This window comes from Mercenaria mercenaria, chromosome 11, assembly GCF_021730395.1.
Source record: "Mercenaria mercenaria strain notata chromosome 11, MADL_Memer_1, whole genome shotgun sequence".
NCBI lineage: Eukaryota > Metazoa > Mollusca > Bivalvia > Venerida > Veneridae > Mercenaria > Mercenaria mercenaria.
In genome coordinates this window covers 52,342,787-52,357,711 of record NC_069371.1, presented here as the reverse complement: position 1 = coordinate 52,357,711, position 14,925 = coordinate 52,342,787, and the positions used below count along the sequence as shown (strand labels likewise).

Genomic DNA, 14,925 nt, shown 5'->3' with positions numbered 1-14,925 from the left:
GACCAAGTTTCATTAAGATAAGGTCATAAATGTGGCTTATAGAGTGTTAACTAGCCTTTCCTTTGAGCTGACCTGGTGACCTGGTTTTTGAGCCCACCTGACCCAGATTTGAACTTGACCTAAAGATCATCAAGGTTAACATTTTGACCAAGTTTCATTAAGATAAGGTCATAAATGTGGCTTATAGAGTTTTAACTAGCCTTTCCTTTGATTTGACCTGGTGACCTAGTTTCTGATTCCACTTGACCTACATTTAAACTTGACCAAAAGATCATCAAGATTAACATTCTGACCAAGTTTCATAGAGATATTATTATAAATGTGGCCTCTAGGGTGTAAACAAGCTTTACATCTTCGAAAAACCTGGTTTTACAATCGAAAAACTTAGTTTATCGATCGTCAATCCTACATTTTTGACCGTGAACCTGAGTTCATGTAATAATTGGACAATTGGCGTATCATAAACACTGATCATTAATTTCAAAAATAACCATGTGGTATTAACTTTGCATGATGTCTTCCATTTCTCATGACAGTTTGAGTCTCAGTGCACATATGCTGTGGTTCGACACTGTTTAGGTAACCAAATGGGGTTACGCCATTACTTAACAGGTCTAGGAAAGTGGTAAATTTACATATTATCTGTAAATTTATAAATTTACAGATTTTTTCGACCTATAATTTTACAGACTGTGTGTATAAAAACTGACGAAATTACATTTATTCTCAAAACCACAGATTGAATTCAATTGGTTTCTTTACAGCTATTTTTGTTGACTTTGAGTTTTTGACATTTTCAGAAAAATCAAAGTCAAAAGAAATGACTGAAAGTTACAACTGACCTTTATTTATGCATAATATAAGTAAATCAATTAATTTCAACCTGTGATTTTGAGTCTTAATATAACTTTAACAGTTTTCAAACACTTGATCTGTAAATTTATAGACTGAAAAATCTGTATATTTATTGATTATCTGTAGACCAGGGGTGACTAACTCAAAGGTCCCTTAAGTCCTAAGGTATTTTCGAACGTCTCCTTTTCTTTCTCGTAGGGATATTTTTGATTAACTCAATCTTCCGTAAGATACAAACCTTAATTTAAACCCGTATCTTTAAGGTAAACAAATTGATTTCCTTATCTATATCGTAAATAGATTGAAAAAATTTAAGAAATAAGTTTTGTTTAACTTTCTGATTAATTTTTCATTTTTAATCAGCTTTTCTCATTCCTGTTGTTTTTAAATCGATATAGAGGTAATTTCCAAAAAAATCTGGTTTTTTTTCGTCTGCCTGCAAGGCAACTATCTTTCAAACTATACAAAGTTGCCTCAATACAAGTATTGAGCAAAGGCATTTTATTTAGGAAAAAACCCATAAGAGATACGAGTGTTAATGAATATTTGCAAAGATCTTCAAATGACCTCAAACATGCAAGTCACTTTTTGAATTGATGGTATAACCTTTCCGATGTTCATCAAAACATTTTTTTTTAAATCCCAACGTGTATAGGAAATTTTCATTTAATATTATATAAAATTTATATTCCGTATGTTAGTTAATAATACTGATACTTTCTTCTGTCTTATAGCATATATTTTGCTGTGTGATTATAACGCATCTATTTCGGACTCCTACTTACGAGGACGTTGAAGAAAAATCAGATCTCACGTTTTCAGTCGTTCAATTACGATGTTCCACATTTTAATGTAATTAGCTAGTTCAGTGATTGATAAAACATTTCTGTTGCTTATGCATATTGACACTCTGGGAACGGTCAAATAAATGTACTTGCCTAATGCAGATTTTGGTACTCCTATTCCCACAGTTTAGTAAATATTTCACAAATGTCATTCTTATAATAATTTCTATTGTAGACGTGCACTTTAAATGCTTACCGTGGGTCAATGTAAATTTTTATCAACAAAATTTTACCACTATTACAAAAAGTGGATGACAGGTTAACATAATTTGATATCCTTTCATGATCCTTTCATGATTCAGACACGTTAGTAAAGAAATTTTAGTAATCTTCAAAAGATTTACCAGGATTAAGTTTCCCGTCAAATCTTCGACTTAAATTACTCAATTAGAATTTAAACCAACAACAGCAAAACTCATACGTCAGATGTGTTGAACCTAATGATAAATTCTTGTTACACGTTTACACATACCATTGCTTCAAAATTGTACGAGTATTTTATACGAATAAAAATTTATATTTTATCAATTAAAAAAAGTATATTCGTGCAGTACACTTAAGTCTTACAGCTTTAAGTATATCCATAAGGTCTGTCTCAAATAAGTTAAAGTCATACCTTGTAGATACCAGTATAAACTTTGATCTTCATCTTCAGTTTTAAATAAAACTCCAGTATTGTAGTATCAGCCAGGATGAGGGTCCAAAGGTGTTCCCATAATTATATCAAAACAATATCTTAGAGCTTTTCGTTCGAACAATAGATACGTCAGTTTGGGGAAATTTCTAGATCGCTACTTAAGGCAAGTGGCTGCTTAATTAATAACCTGTAGGTGACCGCTAATGCAGGATGTACTGTATACCTCTTCACAGTTCAACATTTAAAAGTGTGCAAAAGCCTCTTTGAATCTTCATTTCATCTTATATCTCATCCCCCTTTGCCTTCAAATTTTATTTATTGAATTTTTTTTTTTTTATTTTTATTGTCGAAAAATGACGATATGTCTGTGCGTATATTAGTGTGCTGAGCTAAAGTGCCCGTCATGGGCATTATAGATCTACGGAGGGCATACCGGTCAGTCGCTTTTACAAGAAGCCACAAGTTCTCTTTCTATTCCCAGATTCAACTGACCCATACAAACGGAAGAGGACTCCCCTTTTCACATCCCCCCGCTGAGTAGCTTCAGAAGTGGTTGCGCTACGCCCTGACTCCCATATATAAGTAATAAAAAAGGCCTGTTAAAACCCACCAAATAGCTGTTTCCAAAACAGTCAGGAATGCATTTTCATTCGCGTAACATCGGATCCGATTAAAAAAATTTCACCCCTCCCATCATCATTCGTACTTTGGCACTTATAACCGGAGCAATAATTTACGAACCTTGGGAATTTGGGGGGTTAAAGGGTTGATTACATCCTCCGCCAGAAAAGTTTACATACCAACGTTTTCTGGCTATTTTATCTTCAATATAAATTCTTTTTTTTTCAACCTAATCTGATTTCAAAGTATTGTTAAGATTCAAAATAAACCGATCAGTTTGTTGGTGCCAAAAACAAAATCATTTGAAACTTACTGATTTATCATTATAGTTTATATGTAATTTATTTTATCAAAATATCATTGATTTACAACGGGCGGTTTATTTTCACTTGTTTTGAAGAATATTAAGCGCGAAGTTGCTGTTGAAGCGTCATATGCAGACGATGGGGAAAGCCGCGTGGACATGTGGTATCGTGGTCAATGATGAAACTTATTTATGCGTAATCATTAATTAATATGTATTTGATTTTTTTTAACCTAATGAAGTTTTATTTTTAATTTTATGTCGCAAACAATTTATTTAATGGCATTCTGCTCTTATAGTGTGATACTAGTCTTTTTAGCAACATCCTTGTCATTGACGAAAGAAGAACTGTTTTCATAGAAAACTAATGTCCTTTTCAGCATGACAGCAACATTTGACGGAACTTTGATTGTAGGGATAATTTTTTGAACATTTTAAAATTTAATTTTACTCGTATAGATAAACCAGGAGCTCCATCAAAAAGAATATTTACATTCACCTCCCAAAAAGTAAGTCCTGTGTTGCACCCCGAGACCTCCAATCGCAAGAGAGACACATTACAATGAACCATAAATTAATATTAATACCCGGTAGACACGAGTGGAAAAAAGTTTTTTTTTCTTATAAATAAAACAGCGCATCAAGCTGTGTTGTCTATCCATTATATCCCATTTACTTGGGGACCCCTCCCCCCCCCCCCCCCCCTCCCCTACAAACCACCTAACTAACCACTGTCGGGGCTTGCCTTTACCATCAAATCTACCTAAAAAATATATACATAATTTTGGGATAATTTTTTTCTTTTTTACTAGAAAACACATTAGGTGCCTATTGTAAGCCATTAATTTCTTACGAATTTCATTCACTTGGCTTATAGGCCCACTGGCCGGGTGTTTTTTGATATGTCTGAAAAAGGCGATAAATAATTATATCAACTATAATTATTTCCTTTCCGCGGCCGTAAACGTAATAAAACGTATTAGCGTCTGATGGCCCTTTCACGTTCCGAAAAATCAACAATTATTACACGAAATTCATTTTAAAATATATTTTTGAATCGTCTAGGTTGCCGCTTTCAAATACGGAAATATCTGACATCCGATGAATATATATTACTGACATTTTTAGACAACAGCAAAAAGGACCTTTGAAAAGATTTAGGAAGTTCCAAAATTCCCATATATCCTTGCTCCGGTTACGGACACCTTTGGGATTTAATAAGTATTTTCTAATTGCTTTAGTTAAACTAAATCGACACAAAAATGAGAGGAAATAATTACAAGTTGTTATAAAATTTTCCTTTAAAGATAGGACAATTACAAATGTGAAAGATCCCGTTTTTATTTTTTATGCACTTTTTACATTTACGGGATCGCAAGTCAGGCTCAACATACGAGGTTGATAAGGTATGCTTTGAGTTATCGAAATAGCGTTACCTTAGTGTTACCTTAACACTGTCGTAAATAACCTCGTAAATTCAGCGATATCGTAAGTTTCGAGTTAGCCACCCCTGCTTAATGGACACAACTATCAGAAAATAAAAATAGCGTCAGTTATGGTACAGTCGATTAGTCAGTTACAGATCACTAAGGGCTATATTTGTTATTAAGCTTCGAAAATAAAATTTTTAAAACACACTTTTGCACAGGGAGAAAGGAAAATCCTTTTGCTTTTTTTTAACACCACATTTGGTGTGAAATGCAAAGTAAATAATTATACTGTAGGAACAACAGTGGTGTTACCACTTTGGTCAGTTACGGATTATTTTGATCTATCCCAGATCATTTTAGAATAAAACTAAAACACACTGGGACACCTGTGAAATAATAGTTATTTTCTCTCATCCGACTAAATCATTACACAATGGCAAGTTGGGAATATAAAAATATTTTCTTGTTTAAAAAATAATGTCTCGATTGTGTTGTGTGCCTGTTGTGTGAATTCCGGATCACATAGATCAAAGAGCTATAAAAATAAATAGATCAGCAACTTGAAAGGCATATAGAGCAAATCTCACCAACATCACATGGGAACTGAATGAGATCTTGTTTTACCAGTGAATGAAACAGACAGCAGGATAAAAATTTGTGTTGTGAAAAACTTTCTATCAGATCGTTTGTTTATAATGATAAAGGTAGTTTTTAAAAGCTATTAGTATTTTCCACACAGGGAAGGAATGAATTCATGATTGAAAGCCTGAGAAATCAACAGCTGTCATTTGAAAATTGGACCCGGTTCAGTTTAAAACGTGCCGGCTGTATCACCAGTGTAAACTAGTCAAACTAATTTGATGCAATCCTAGGAATACCGAGATAATTTTTTCATATGGGCAATTTCCCCACCCGCGTCAAACACTCGAAAAACCAAAATAGTTGAAGCAATTACCGATGAAATTTTCATCGCTCACTCACACACAGCCGGCGCTTTACATGCTATAGGTTTACTACTTAATGCTGATTATTTCATGAATTGGCCATAAATTCAAATAAAACTTACATGTATGAAAAGAGAATTCAATTCCTCATTGATTTATGTAAACTTTATCAAATAATATCCAAAATTACTAATTTTCTGGTGATTTAAACCTATGTATGTACTGTAAACGATTAACGTTTATCGTGTATACACGCCAACATGCACAAGCGATAAAACCAATAACATTACATGACTGTGTACTGTGATTCATCCTCTATTATTTTGGTCCTTCAAAGTTTTGAAATTTAGATTGCCAGTCACAAATATAAAACAATCTGAACATCGAATTATTCTGACTAGTCAGCAAACGCTTCAATAAGATAACGCGGTGACACGAGCTTACGCGAGATTATCTCCTGTTGGCATTCTGTGTATTTTCATCTTTTGCACAGATTGACAAAATAGGAATTAATTTTCTTCACATTCCAGCAATCTGCAAGTTATTTTTGGTATGTTATTTCTCTCTATTCATGCTAAGAACTAAATGATTATCTTCGTCATATAAATGTATACAGTGCTGTGATCCGGATCCCTCCTAGTCCAACTAATTTGACGCGATCCTAGGAAATATTGAGATAATTTTTTCATATGGGCAATATCCCCACTCGTGTCAAACACTCGAAAGACCAAAACAGTTGAAGCAACTTCCGATGAAATTTTCATCGCTGCCGACGCTTTACATGATATAGGTTTAAATGCCGAATATTTCATTAATTGGCCATAATTTCAAATAAAACTTACATGTATCAAAAGGGGACTATTTAGGTCCTTCAAAGTTTTGACATTTAGATCACCCAGTCAGTGGCGTCACAAATATAAAACAATCTGAACGTCAAATTGTTTTGACTAGACCCCTCCATGAACCAGAACTGACTATAATTTACGGTATAATGGACGCTAGCAAGACATTTCGACCCCAAGAGACAATTCGACCCCAAGACATTTCAACCCCAACTCCTTGGACATTTCGACCCCATTCAATGATATGCCTGAAAACATCTAAGAATGTCGTATTATTATAATTAAGCTTTAATCTATAGATTATTGAGCAATTTCAAAATGTAATAACGCTTAATTACCAATTAAAATGTTAGAATACGGTTATTTTCACGAAAATAAGATTTTTTTTACGAAAATGAGCCATATTTGTCTAAATTTCTTTATTTTCTAAAATTCTTTTTAAATTTCTTAAAGACTATATTAGTACATGCCTTCATATGAAAAATGATTTTTATCTCACAATAACGAAATAATCATCATTTATAAATTATTTTTATTAACGAAAATAATGGGATTTATGTATCAGCCGCGTTTATTACGTAAATAATTTATGAACAAATCGTTCTGATTATATATCTATCTTAAAACAACCTTCATATAACATATTTTCATACTTGGTGTTTATTTATATTTTCAAATCATCTTAAAGACTATCTTAGTACACGGCTATATTAAAAAAAAAAAAGATTTTTAAATCATGATTGTGCATTTCGCTGATTTTAATTATGAAAATAACTTAAATAAAGTCACATCTTTAATACCTCTTTCTTTAAATATTTATTTTATATCTCATTTCTATGGGATTCAACCAAATATAAACTAGAAAATGCTTTTGTAAAAAAGCGCATGTCTCCCCCAATGCAAAGTCCTATAGGCAAGAAGTCAATAGGGGTCAGGAGCGAAAGTCAAAGAGACACTGATGGTTGGCTGCAATAGGGATCATCTACTTGGCATGTCCAGTCATCCCGCTAAATTTCAACACTCGTGGCCTAGTGGTTCTCAAGTCACTGTTCAGACTCCTGTGACCCTGACCTTTGATCAAATGACCTCAAAATAAATAGGGGTCATGTACTCTGCATGTCCAATCATCCTATTAAGTTTCAACATTGTAGGTCAAGTGGTTCTCAAGTTATTTCCAAAAAATGATTTTACATGAACAGGCCACTGTGACCTTGACCTTTAATAGACTGACCCCAAAATCAATAGGGGTCATCTACTCTGCATGTTCGATCATCCTATGAAGTTTCAACATTCTGGGTCAAGTGGTTCTCAAGTTATTGATCGGAACTGGTTATCAATGTTCAGGCCCCTGTGACCTTGACCTTTCACAGAGTGACCCCAAAAATGTTAGGGGTCATCTACTCTTTATGACCAATCATCCTATTAAGTTTCAACATTCTGGGTCAAGTGGTTCTCAAGTTACTGACCGGAAATGGCTTTCAATGTTCAGGCCCCTGTGACCTTGACCTTTAATGGAGTGACCCAAAAATCGATAGGGGTCATCTACTGTGCATGTACAATCATCCTATGAAGTTTCAACATTCTGTGTCAGGTGGTTCTCTAGTTATTGATTGGAAATGGTTTTCAATGTTCAGGCCCCTGTGACCTTGACCTTTGACAGAGTGACCCCAAAATCAATAGGGGTCATCAACTCTTCATGACCAATCATCCTATGAAGTTTCAACATTCTGGGTCAAGTGGTTCTCTAGTTATTGATCGGAAATGGTTTTCCATGTTCATGCCCCTATGACCTTGACCTTTGACGGAGTGACCCCAAAATCAATAGGGGTCATCTACTCTTCATGACCAATCATCCTATGAAGTTTCAACATTCTGGGTCAAGTGGTTCTCTAGTTATTGATCGGAAATGGTTTTCAATGTTCAGGCCCCTGTGACCTTGACCTTTGACGGAGTGACCCCAAAATCAATAGGGGTCATCTACTCTTCATGACCAATCATCCTATGAAGTTTCAACATTCTGAGATCAAGTGGTTCTCTAGTTATTGATCGGAAATGGTTTTCAATGTTCAGGCTCCTGTGACCTTGACCTTTGACGGAGTGACCCCAAAATCAATAGGGGTCATCTACTCTTCATGAACAATCATCCTATGAAGTTTCAACATTCTGAGATCAAGTGGTTCTCTAGTTATTGATCGGAAATGGTTTTCAATGTTCAGGCCCCTGTGACCTTGACCTTTGACGGAGTGACCCCAAAATCAATAGGGGTCATCTACTCTTCATGACCAATCATCCTATGAAGTTTCAACATTCTGAGATCAAGTGGTTCTCTAGTTATTGATCGGAAATGGTTTTCAATGTTCAGGCCCCTGTGACCTTGACCTTTGACGGAGTGACCCCAAAATCAATAGGGGTCATCTACTCTTCATGACCAATCATCCTATGAAGTTTCAACATTCTGGGTCAAGTGGTTCTCTAGTTATTGATCGGAAATGGTTTTCAATGTTCAGGCCCCTGTGACCTTGACCTTTGACGGAGTGAATTCAAAATCAATAGGGGTCATCTACTCTTCATGAACAATCATCCTATGAAGTTTCAACATTCTGGGTCAAGTGGTTCTCTAGTTATTGATCGGAAATGGTTTTCAATGTTCAGGCCCCTGTGACCTTGACCTTTGATGGAGTGACCCCAAAAACAATAGGGGTTGTCTACTCCAGCAGCCCTACAACCCTATGAAGTTTGAAGGTTCTAGGTCAAATGGTTCTCCAGTTATTGCTTGGAAATGAAGTGTGACGTACGGACGGATGGACGGACGGAAGGACGGACGGACAGGGCAAAAACAATATGTCTCCTGGGGGAGACATAATAATTATAATGTAACTCAAAGAAGTTTAAGATGTCACCATCTTCATTATATTGATATGTAAAATCATAATCAGAAAAACGTGATCTTTTGATTGGATTATCACACCTTGATTAAATATTTGCTGATATACAGCAGGTGTATATATATCTGCAGTGCGCATTGCAATTAACAATCAATTAAGTGATTGTGGTGACATCGGATATTTATAATCATGTGTCAACATTATCTTTAATTTGGGTGAAAATGTAAAGAAAACAATAGGAAATTAAACAACATATTGCTTATTTTCGCATTTAATGTTATTTTCATAAGTGATTTTGACGCGCACATAAAGTACACTGGGACCTCGTTATAACGCTCTCGTCAGGGTCCAAGGTTCGAGACCCGCGGACCTAGCGGGGTTAAATTTATAACGCGTGTTGATCGTATCAGCGGTATATGCAATACCCCACCCACCGGTAACGTATTTTGGACGCTGTTTTATGTTAATAAGAAATAAGAATCGTTTAAACGGGACATTTATTTACCTTAAATGCTACTGAAAAATACATTGAAAGAATTATAACGCTGTGTCATCTTCTCATTTTGTCGTGATTACAAAAGAAAATTGGATTTGTGTATCCCGGAAGTAAACATATATAATGCTGTGTGAGGAGTGCGCGAGCGTGAGAATTACATATGCACTGCAATTATTGCACTGGGGGTTTATGTAACTAAAAGAGAAAAAACGCGGACAGTCTTAAAAAAATAATTTTGAATAGATTTACATGAAGGAAATCGATAAATAAGATAGAAATTTTTTAAATCAGCGTCGTTGATATACGATATTAAAATGGGAGCACATTCTCAGAAAGGCTTTCAGTGCGTCGAATCTTCGTTATTTCCGATGAATTGAGTGTGATAATTACGAAAAACGGCTGCAGTTTATTACAAAATTTGATTTTTTATTCACTCAAGTGATCATGTCATCTGCTTAATAGGTGCAAACTTAAATGGTTTGATAGTTGACTGACCAATGTTACACGCTTGTTATGCAAACAATCTAATTTTGACACGGTACTGATTGCATAATTGTCACATGTCTACATGTATTGAAACTTAAACAAAGGCGATACGCAAACAAGTAAGCTAGCAGATGATTATTGATTTTTGTGACAGTTGTCATGGAAAGGTGTTAAAGTACACAGGTACTTGTAGTTTTAACGCTGGTTATGATCAAATTAAGTAACATCCGCGGATTTTTTTTTTTTTTTTTTGATTTTCTTACCCTCTAAAATTTGGGCGCCAAGGCCATACAGCATTATACCGAGGCCCGCGGTATATCAAGAAGCGTTATAACGGGTTTCGAGGGTATTTGCTTTACAGAATACAGAATATGATTTTTGTTATTTACAAACTGCTCTTTTCTTTTCTATGAACGACATTCCTTCCAGTTGTAGAATATCAAACACGAAATCCCCGTTACTGCAAAATATAAGAATATGTGAGTACTGTTCCGTTAAAAACGGAAAAAAATTATTATCATATTTCATATCTGTAAGGAAAATATGGCAGCCATATTACTTTTTTTCTACATTAAATATTTTAGCAAATACACATGATTTAAATAAGATTTTAAAAGTATGATTTTAACAACTTCAAGCGATTTCGGTCAACATTAAACCGGAATCCACCTAAAAACTGGGATACACCGGAATACATTTTCCATAACCAGAATACACCTGTATTTTGTAAGTTAACCCTTAGCCTGCTGCAGGCGAATTTAACAGCCTTTGCAAACAGCTTGGAACCAGATCAGACGCCGATTAAATCGGCGTCTGATCAGGTTCCAAGCTGTTTGCTACTCTGACAATATTTCTTCCAATTTTGGAGCAAACTGAATGAACTTTACAATTTTAGCAGACGACATTTCCAGCAGACGACAATTTATCTAGCATGCTAAAGGTTAAAGGTATTTTTGAAGTTTTTTTTTAAATAATTCAATCATATATATCATAAATGAATAAAACACGAAAGGAAAATAAAAAGTCACCATACGACCTATAACTGTGTCGGTGCGGCGTTAAACCCAACAAAAAAAAAAAAAAGGAAAATAAAATACGTTCATGCAAAATGACTTTATACGAGACTGAAATTCGGCGACCACGCGGGAAATTTCCATTACCAAAATACACCCTTATTTTATTAATAAATGGTATTTTTGTAGGTTTTATTGAAGAAATCATTTGTGTATAATATTAATAATAAGTTTCAGAAGGATAAATAAAATTCTTTAACGCAAAACGATTTTATAAGTACACCCATATTTCTTCAACAAATGCTATTTTTGAAGTGATTTATGACTGAATTCAAACATATATATCATAAATTGTTATTTTTCAAAAAGAAATTAAAATACTTTTGCGCGTTACGTCTTGTACATGATTGAAAATCGGCGTGCGCACTGGAAATTTGTGCAATCGGAATTTCCATGTCCTAAAATTCTGTAATGTACACAGGTATTTCTTTAATTAATAAATCGTATTTTAGGTTTATGATAGAATTCAATCATATCTCAAATAAAAATATATATCTCAAACAAAAGGAAAATAAAATGCCCAAAACGTTTTTAAACGAAGTTGAAAATTTGTTGAGTGCACGGGAAATTTGCGCACTCATGATGATTTTCTTCTTAATTTATCAAATTAAAAATGAAGAAATAATTTAATTAGATCCAATAATAAACATTCGGCCGGTCCTTTCCGATCAGCGTGGTTTATTCACCGACATGTATTTTGTGTATGTCATTTAAAAATAGAATATTTATATACCTCTTTCTCGTAATTCCAAGCCTTCTCATTGATCCGAGCCTTTGGAAAATTTGCACTTGCAGCTATTTCCTGTTTCTAAATTTTATGTATGTTCTAGCAAATCATATGACAGTTAAACAAAAATAAAAAGAAAATAGAATTACTTGCATTAAAATAGAAATATACACAACAGAAAATTTTGGCACAAAATGTCCTTATCTAAAATCATTGGGGTAATATATAACCTTCTTTCAGAAAACAGAAAGCACTTATTTTAAAACTTTTTTGTCCGCCAACACAATAATATATGTGTTCTTAATTTTAACAAAGAACTTTTTCAAAAAAGCCTTATTTTTTCAGAGCTCGTACAAATGATTGCAAGTCTCGGTTTTAACGAGAAAGAATTTGGCTATTTCAGAGGGTTAGGGTCATCATGTGAAAGCCTGGATTATTCATTTACAAAAATCCTTAGAATTTTTCTTCATGGTGATTTTATAAGTTTAGATATTGGAGTATCAAACTATAGCAAAAACTCTTTTGAAACTTAAATCTATTACTGACCAGCACTGAAAAACCGGCTTAGGGGCTCGGAATAACGAGAAAAGGGCATATATTCACATTTTCTAAAATATGCAAAATGGAAGAAATATCAAATGAAAACATACAACTATTTCTGAGGGGTCGAAATGTCTTGGGGTCGTAATGTCTTTGGGGTCGAATTGTCCAAGAAAATTAAATTTTGGGGCTGAAATGTGTTGGGGTCGAAACCTCAAAGATTCTAATGGACTAGCCAGAACTAAATTTGCCCATAACATATACTGGTTCTTCTTCCTCTTATTAGAAGACTTTCTTCATATTCTGAAAGCAGTCTCTAATCAACAAAGCATGACAATCTGTTTGTTGATTGCTACCACAACTACAAATTTCCATATCATAACCTTACCCCACCCACAAATCAAGCATGTGATGTATCGATTTATAAGTAAGGACTAATTACAGACAGATATGAACATATTGGATTATCAGAATTTAGATAAAAGACGACGATTTTCCATATGATTTTACCTGACAGGTCGGCCATTTCGTAAATTTATTATTAAATGTTTCCGGGATGTTTTCACTCAAGCAAGTAATAATAATTACGCAAGTTGACTTTTAATGCCGCCCCGTACCGTACCGTACCATACCGTATTCAGTGAATTTAATATGGTCAAAAAGGTTAGCGATAAAGGTAAATTTAAAGGTAAATTTTATTTACCTTCGCTTTGTGAAACAATGAACATAAGCTCTGTAGAGCTTTTGCGCGACCATATTTAAGAACAGTTAAAACCAATTTATATACCTTACCCTCAGCAATTTGCGTCCACTTGATCTGTTGGTAATTACCAATAAGTATCCTCATTGGTTAGGATGAACATCCAAGAGCGCGGTCGCGCAAGCTAGAGACTCACTCAGCCACGTAAGTAAATCGGATTTTATTTATATAACGATATTTTGACTGAAACTATTTACAGAATTAATTTATTCACAATAAATTATAATACAAATGTACATTTATCAGTGAAATCTTAATATTGAGTTATTTTCTTTACAGGTAGCACGAGTCTTTCGCAGACATGTGTCATCGGCAGAAGTTTCAGCGCACAGTCCGAGTTGATGATGAGCCCAGTCAGCCTCACAGAAGGGTGACAACGTTACAGATCAACTTCGAGATCGTTTCAAGCCCGCGACATGCACTGCGAGGGCGACCAATTGAAGGCATGCTAGACCCGTAAGTCGACAAACAGTCGCAATGCGGAGAACAATGAATAAGAGCCAGGCGGCCATCCAGGGGACTTATTCTGACACCACGTCACTGACAACAGCGGGAGCGATGGGCCCGCCGCCACCAGCGTATGACGGGCTGATTGGTCAAATGTCCTTTGCACGGATGAGAGTCGGTTAAACTTGTACCACAACGACGGAAGGATGCGAGTATACAGAATTGAACGACGCGTGTGTGTTTCAGCGAGACCAGTATGACTCTGCGATGGTATGGACCAGAGTGCCGTTACACACCAAGACAGACTTGATAGTTGTCCCGGGAACCTTAACGCAGCTAGGTACCAGCAGGACATCTTGGTCCCTGTCGCAATTCCGCACTTTCAAACCGGTAGACGTGGCATGCAATTGCTGTAAGACGGAGTATCGACCCATACCGCTCGTACGACACAGATACTGCTGCAACAACAGATTGAGCGGCAGCTGCCACCTTCCCGCCTAAGTCGCCGGATCTCATTGTTATTGAGCACCTGTGGGACGAGCTGAACAGGCGAGTGTGGAATGGAGGAATCTTCCCTAATGGGTCATCTACCCTGTAAACATGAAGTCATTGGGCCAACGACGAAAAACCGTCAAAGGATAATCGTTGTTGGGCCACTGTTGGCCCAACAATGATTAATAAGTATTGTAAATACATCTGTTGGGCCAACGTTGAACCAACTTTTAATTTCAGTCACAGATATCTCTGCATTGGCCCGATATTTATTTTCAGGGAAAGACTTATACAGAGAAAACATCGTTGGCCCAACGTTGGGCCAACGTTGGTCCATTAGAAGTAATAATATAATAATTGTATATTTTACAGGTCACTGTTTTATCACAAGCCCCCACAGGTATACACAGGTTGTGTAGCTGTAACATGCAATATTTAATTAATTATTAAACACTTTTCTGCACCAATTCGTAATCAGTTAAATTTGGGCTAATTAAACTATAAACTTATCTGCAGCCGTAATGATATTTTGAACTATTTC

General features: G+C 35.3%; 1 protein-coding gene across 3 annotated transcripts in view; it reads right to left on the bottom strand.

Annotated features, from left to right (window-relative positions):
• Positions 1 to 13,307, bottom strand: part of LOC123532655 (pyridoxine-5'-phosphate oxidase-like) — a 61,566-nt gene extending 48,259 nt beyond the window's left edge. For all 3 annotated transcript variants that reach the window (XM_045314175.2, XM_045314177.2, XM_045314176.2), the window contains exon 1: positions 13,196 to 13,307. In XM_045314175.2, coding sequence (XP_045170110.2) covers positions 13,196 to 13,211 — 16 coding nt within the window. In that variant the 5' untranslated portion in view covers positions 13,212 to 13,307. The remainder of the gene's footprint in view (positions 1 to 13,195) is intronic.
• Between the last annotated feature and the right edge of the window lie 1,618 nt (positions 13,308 to 14,925).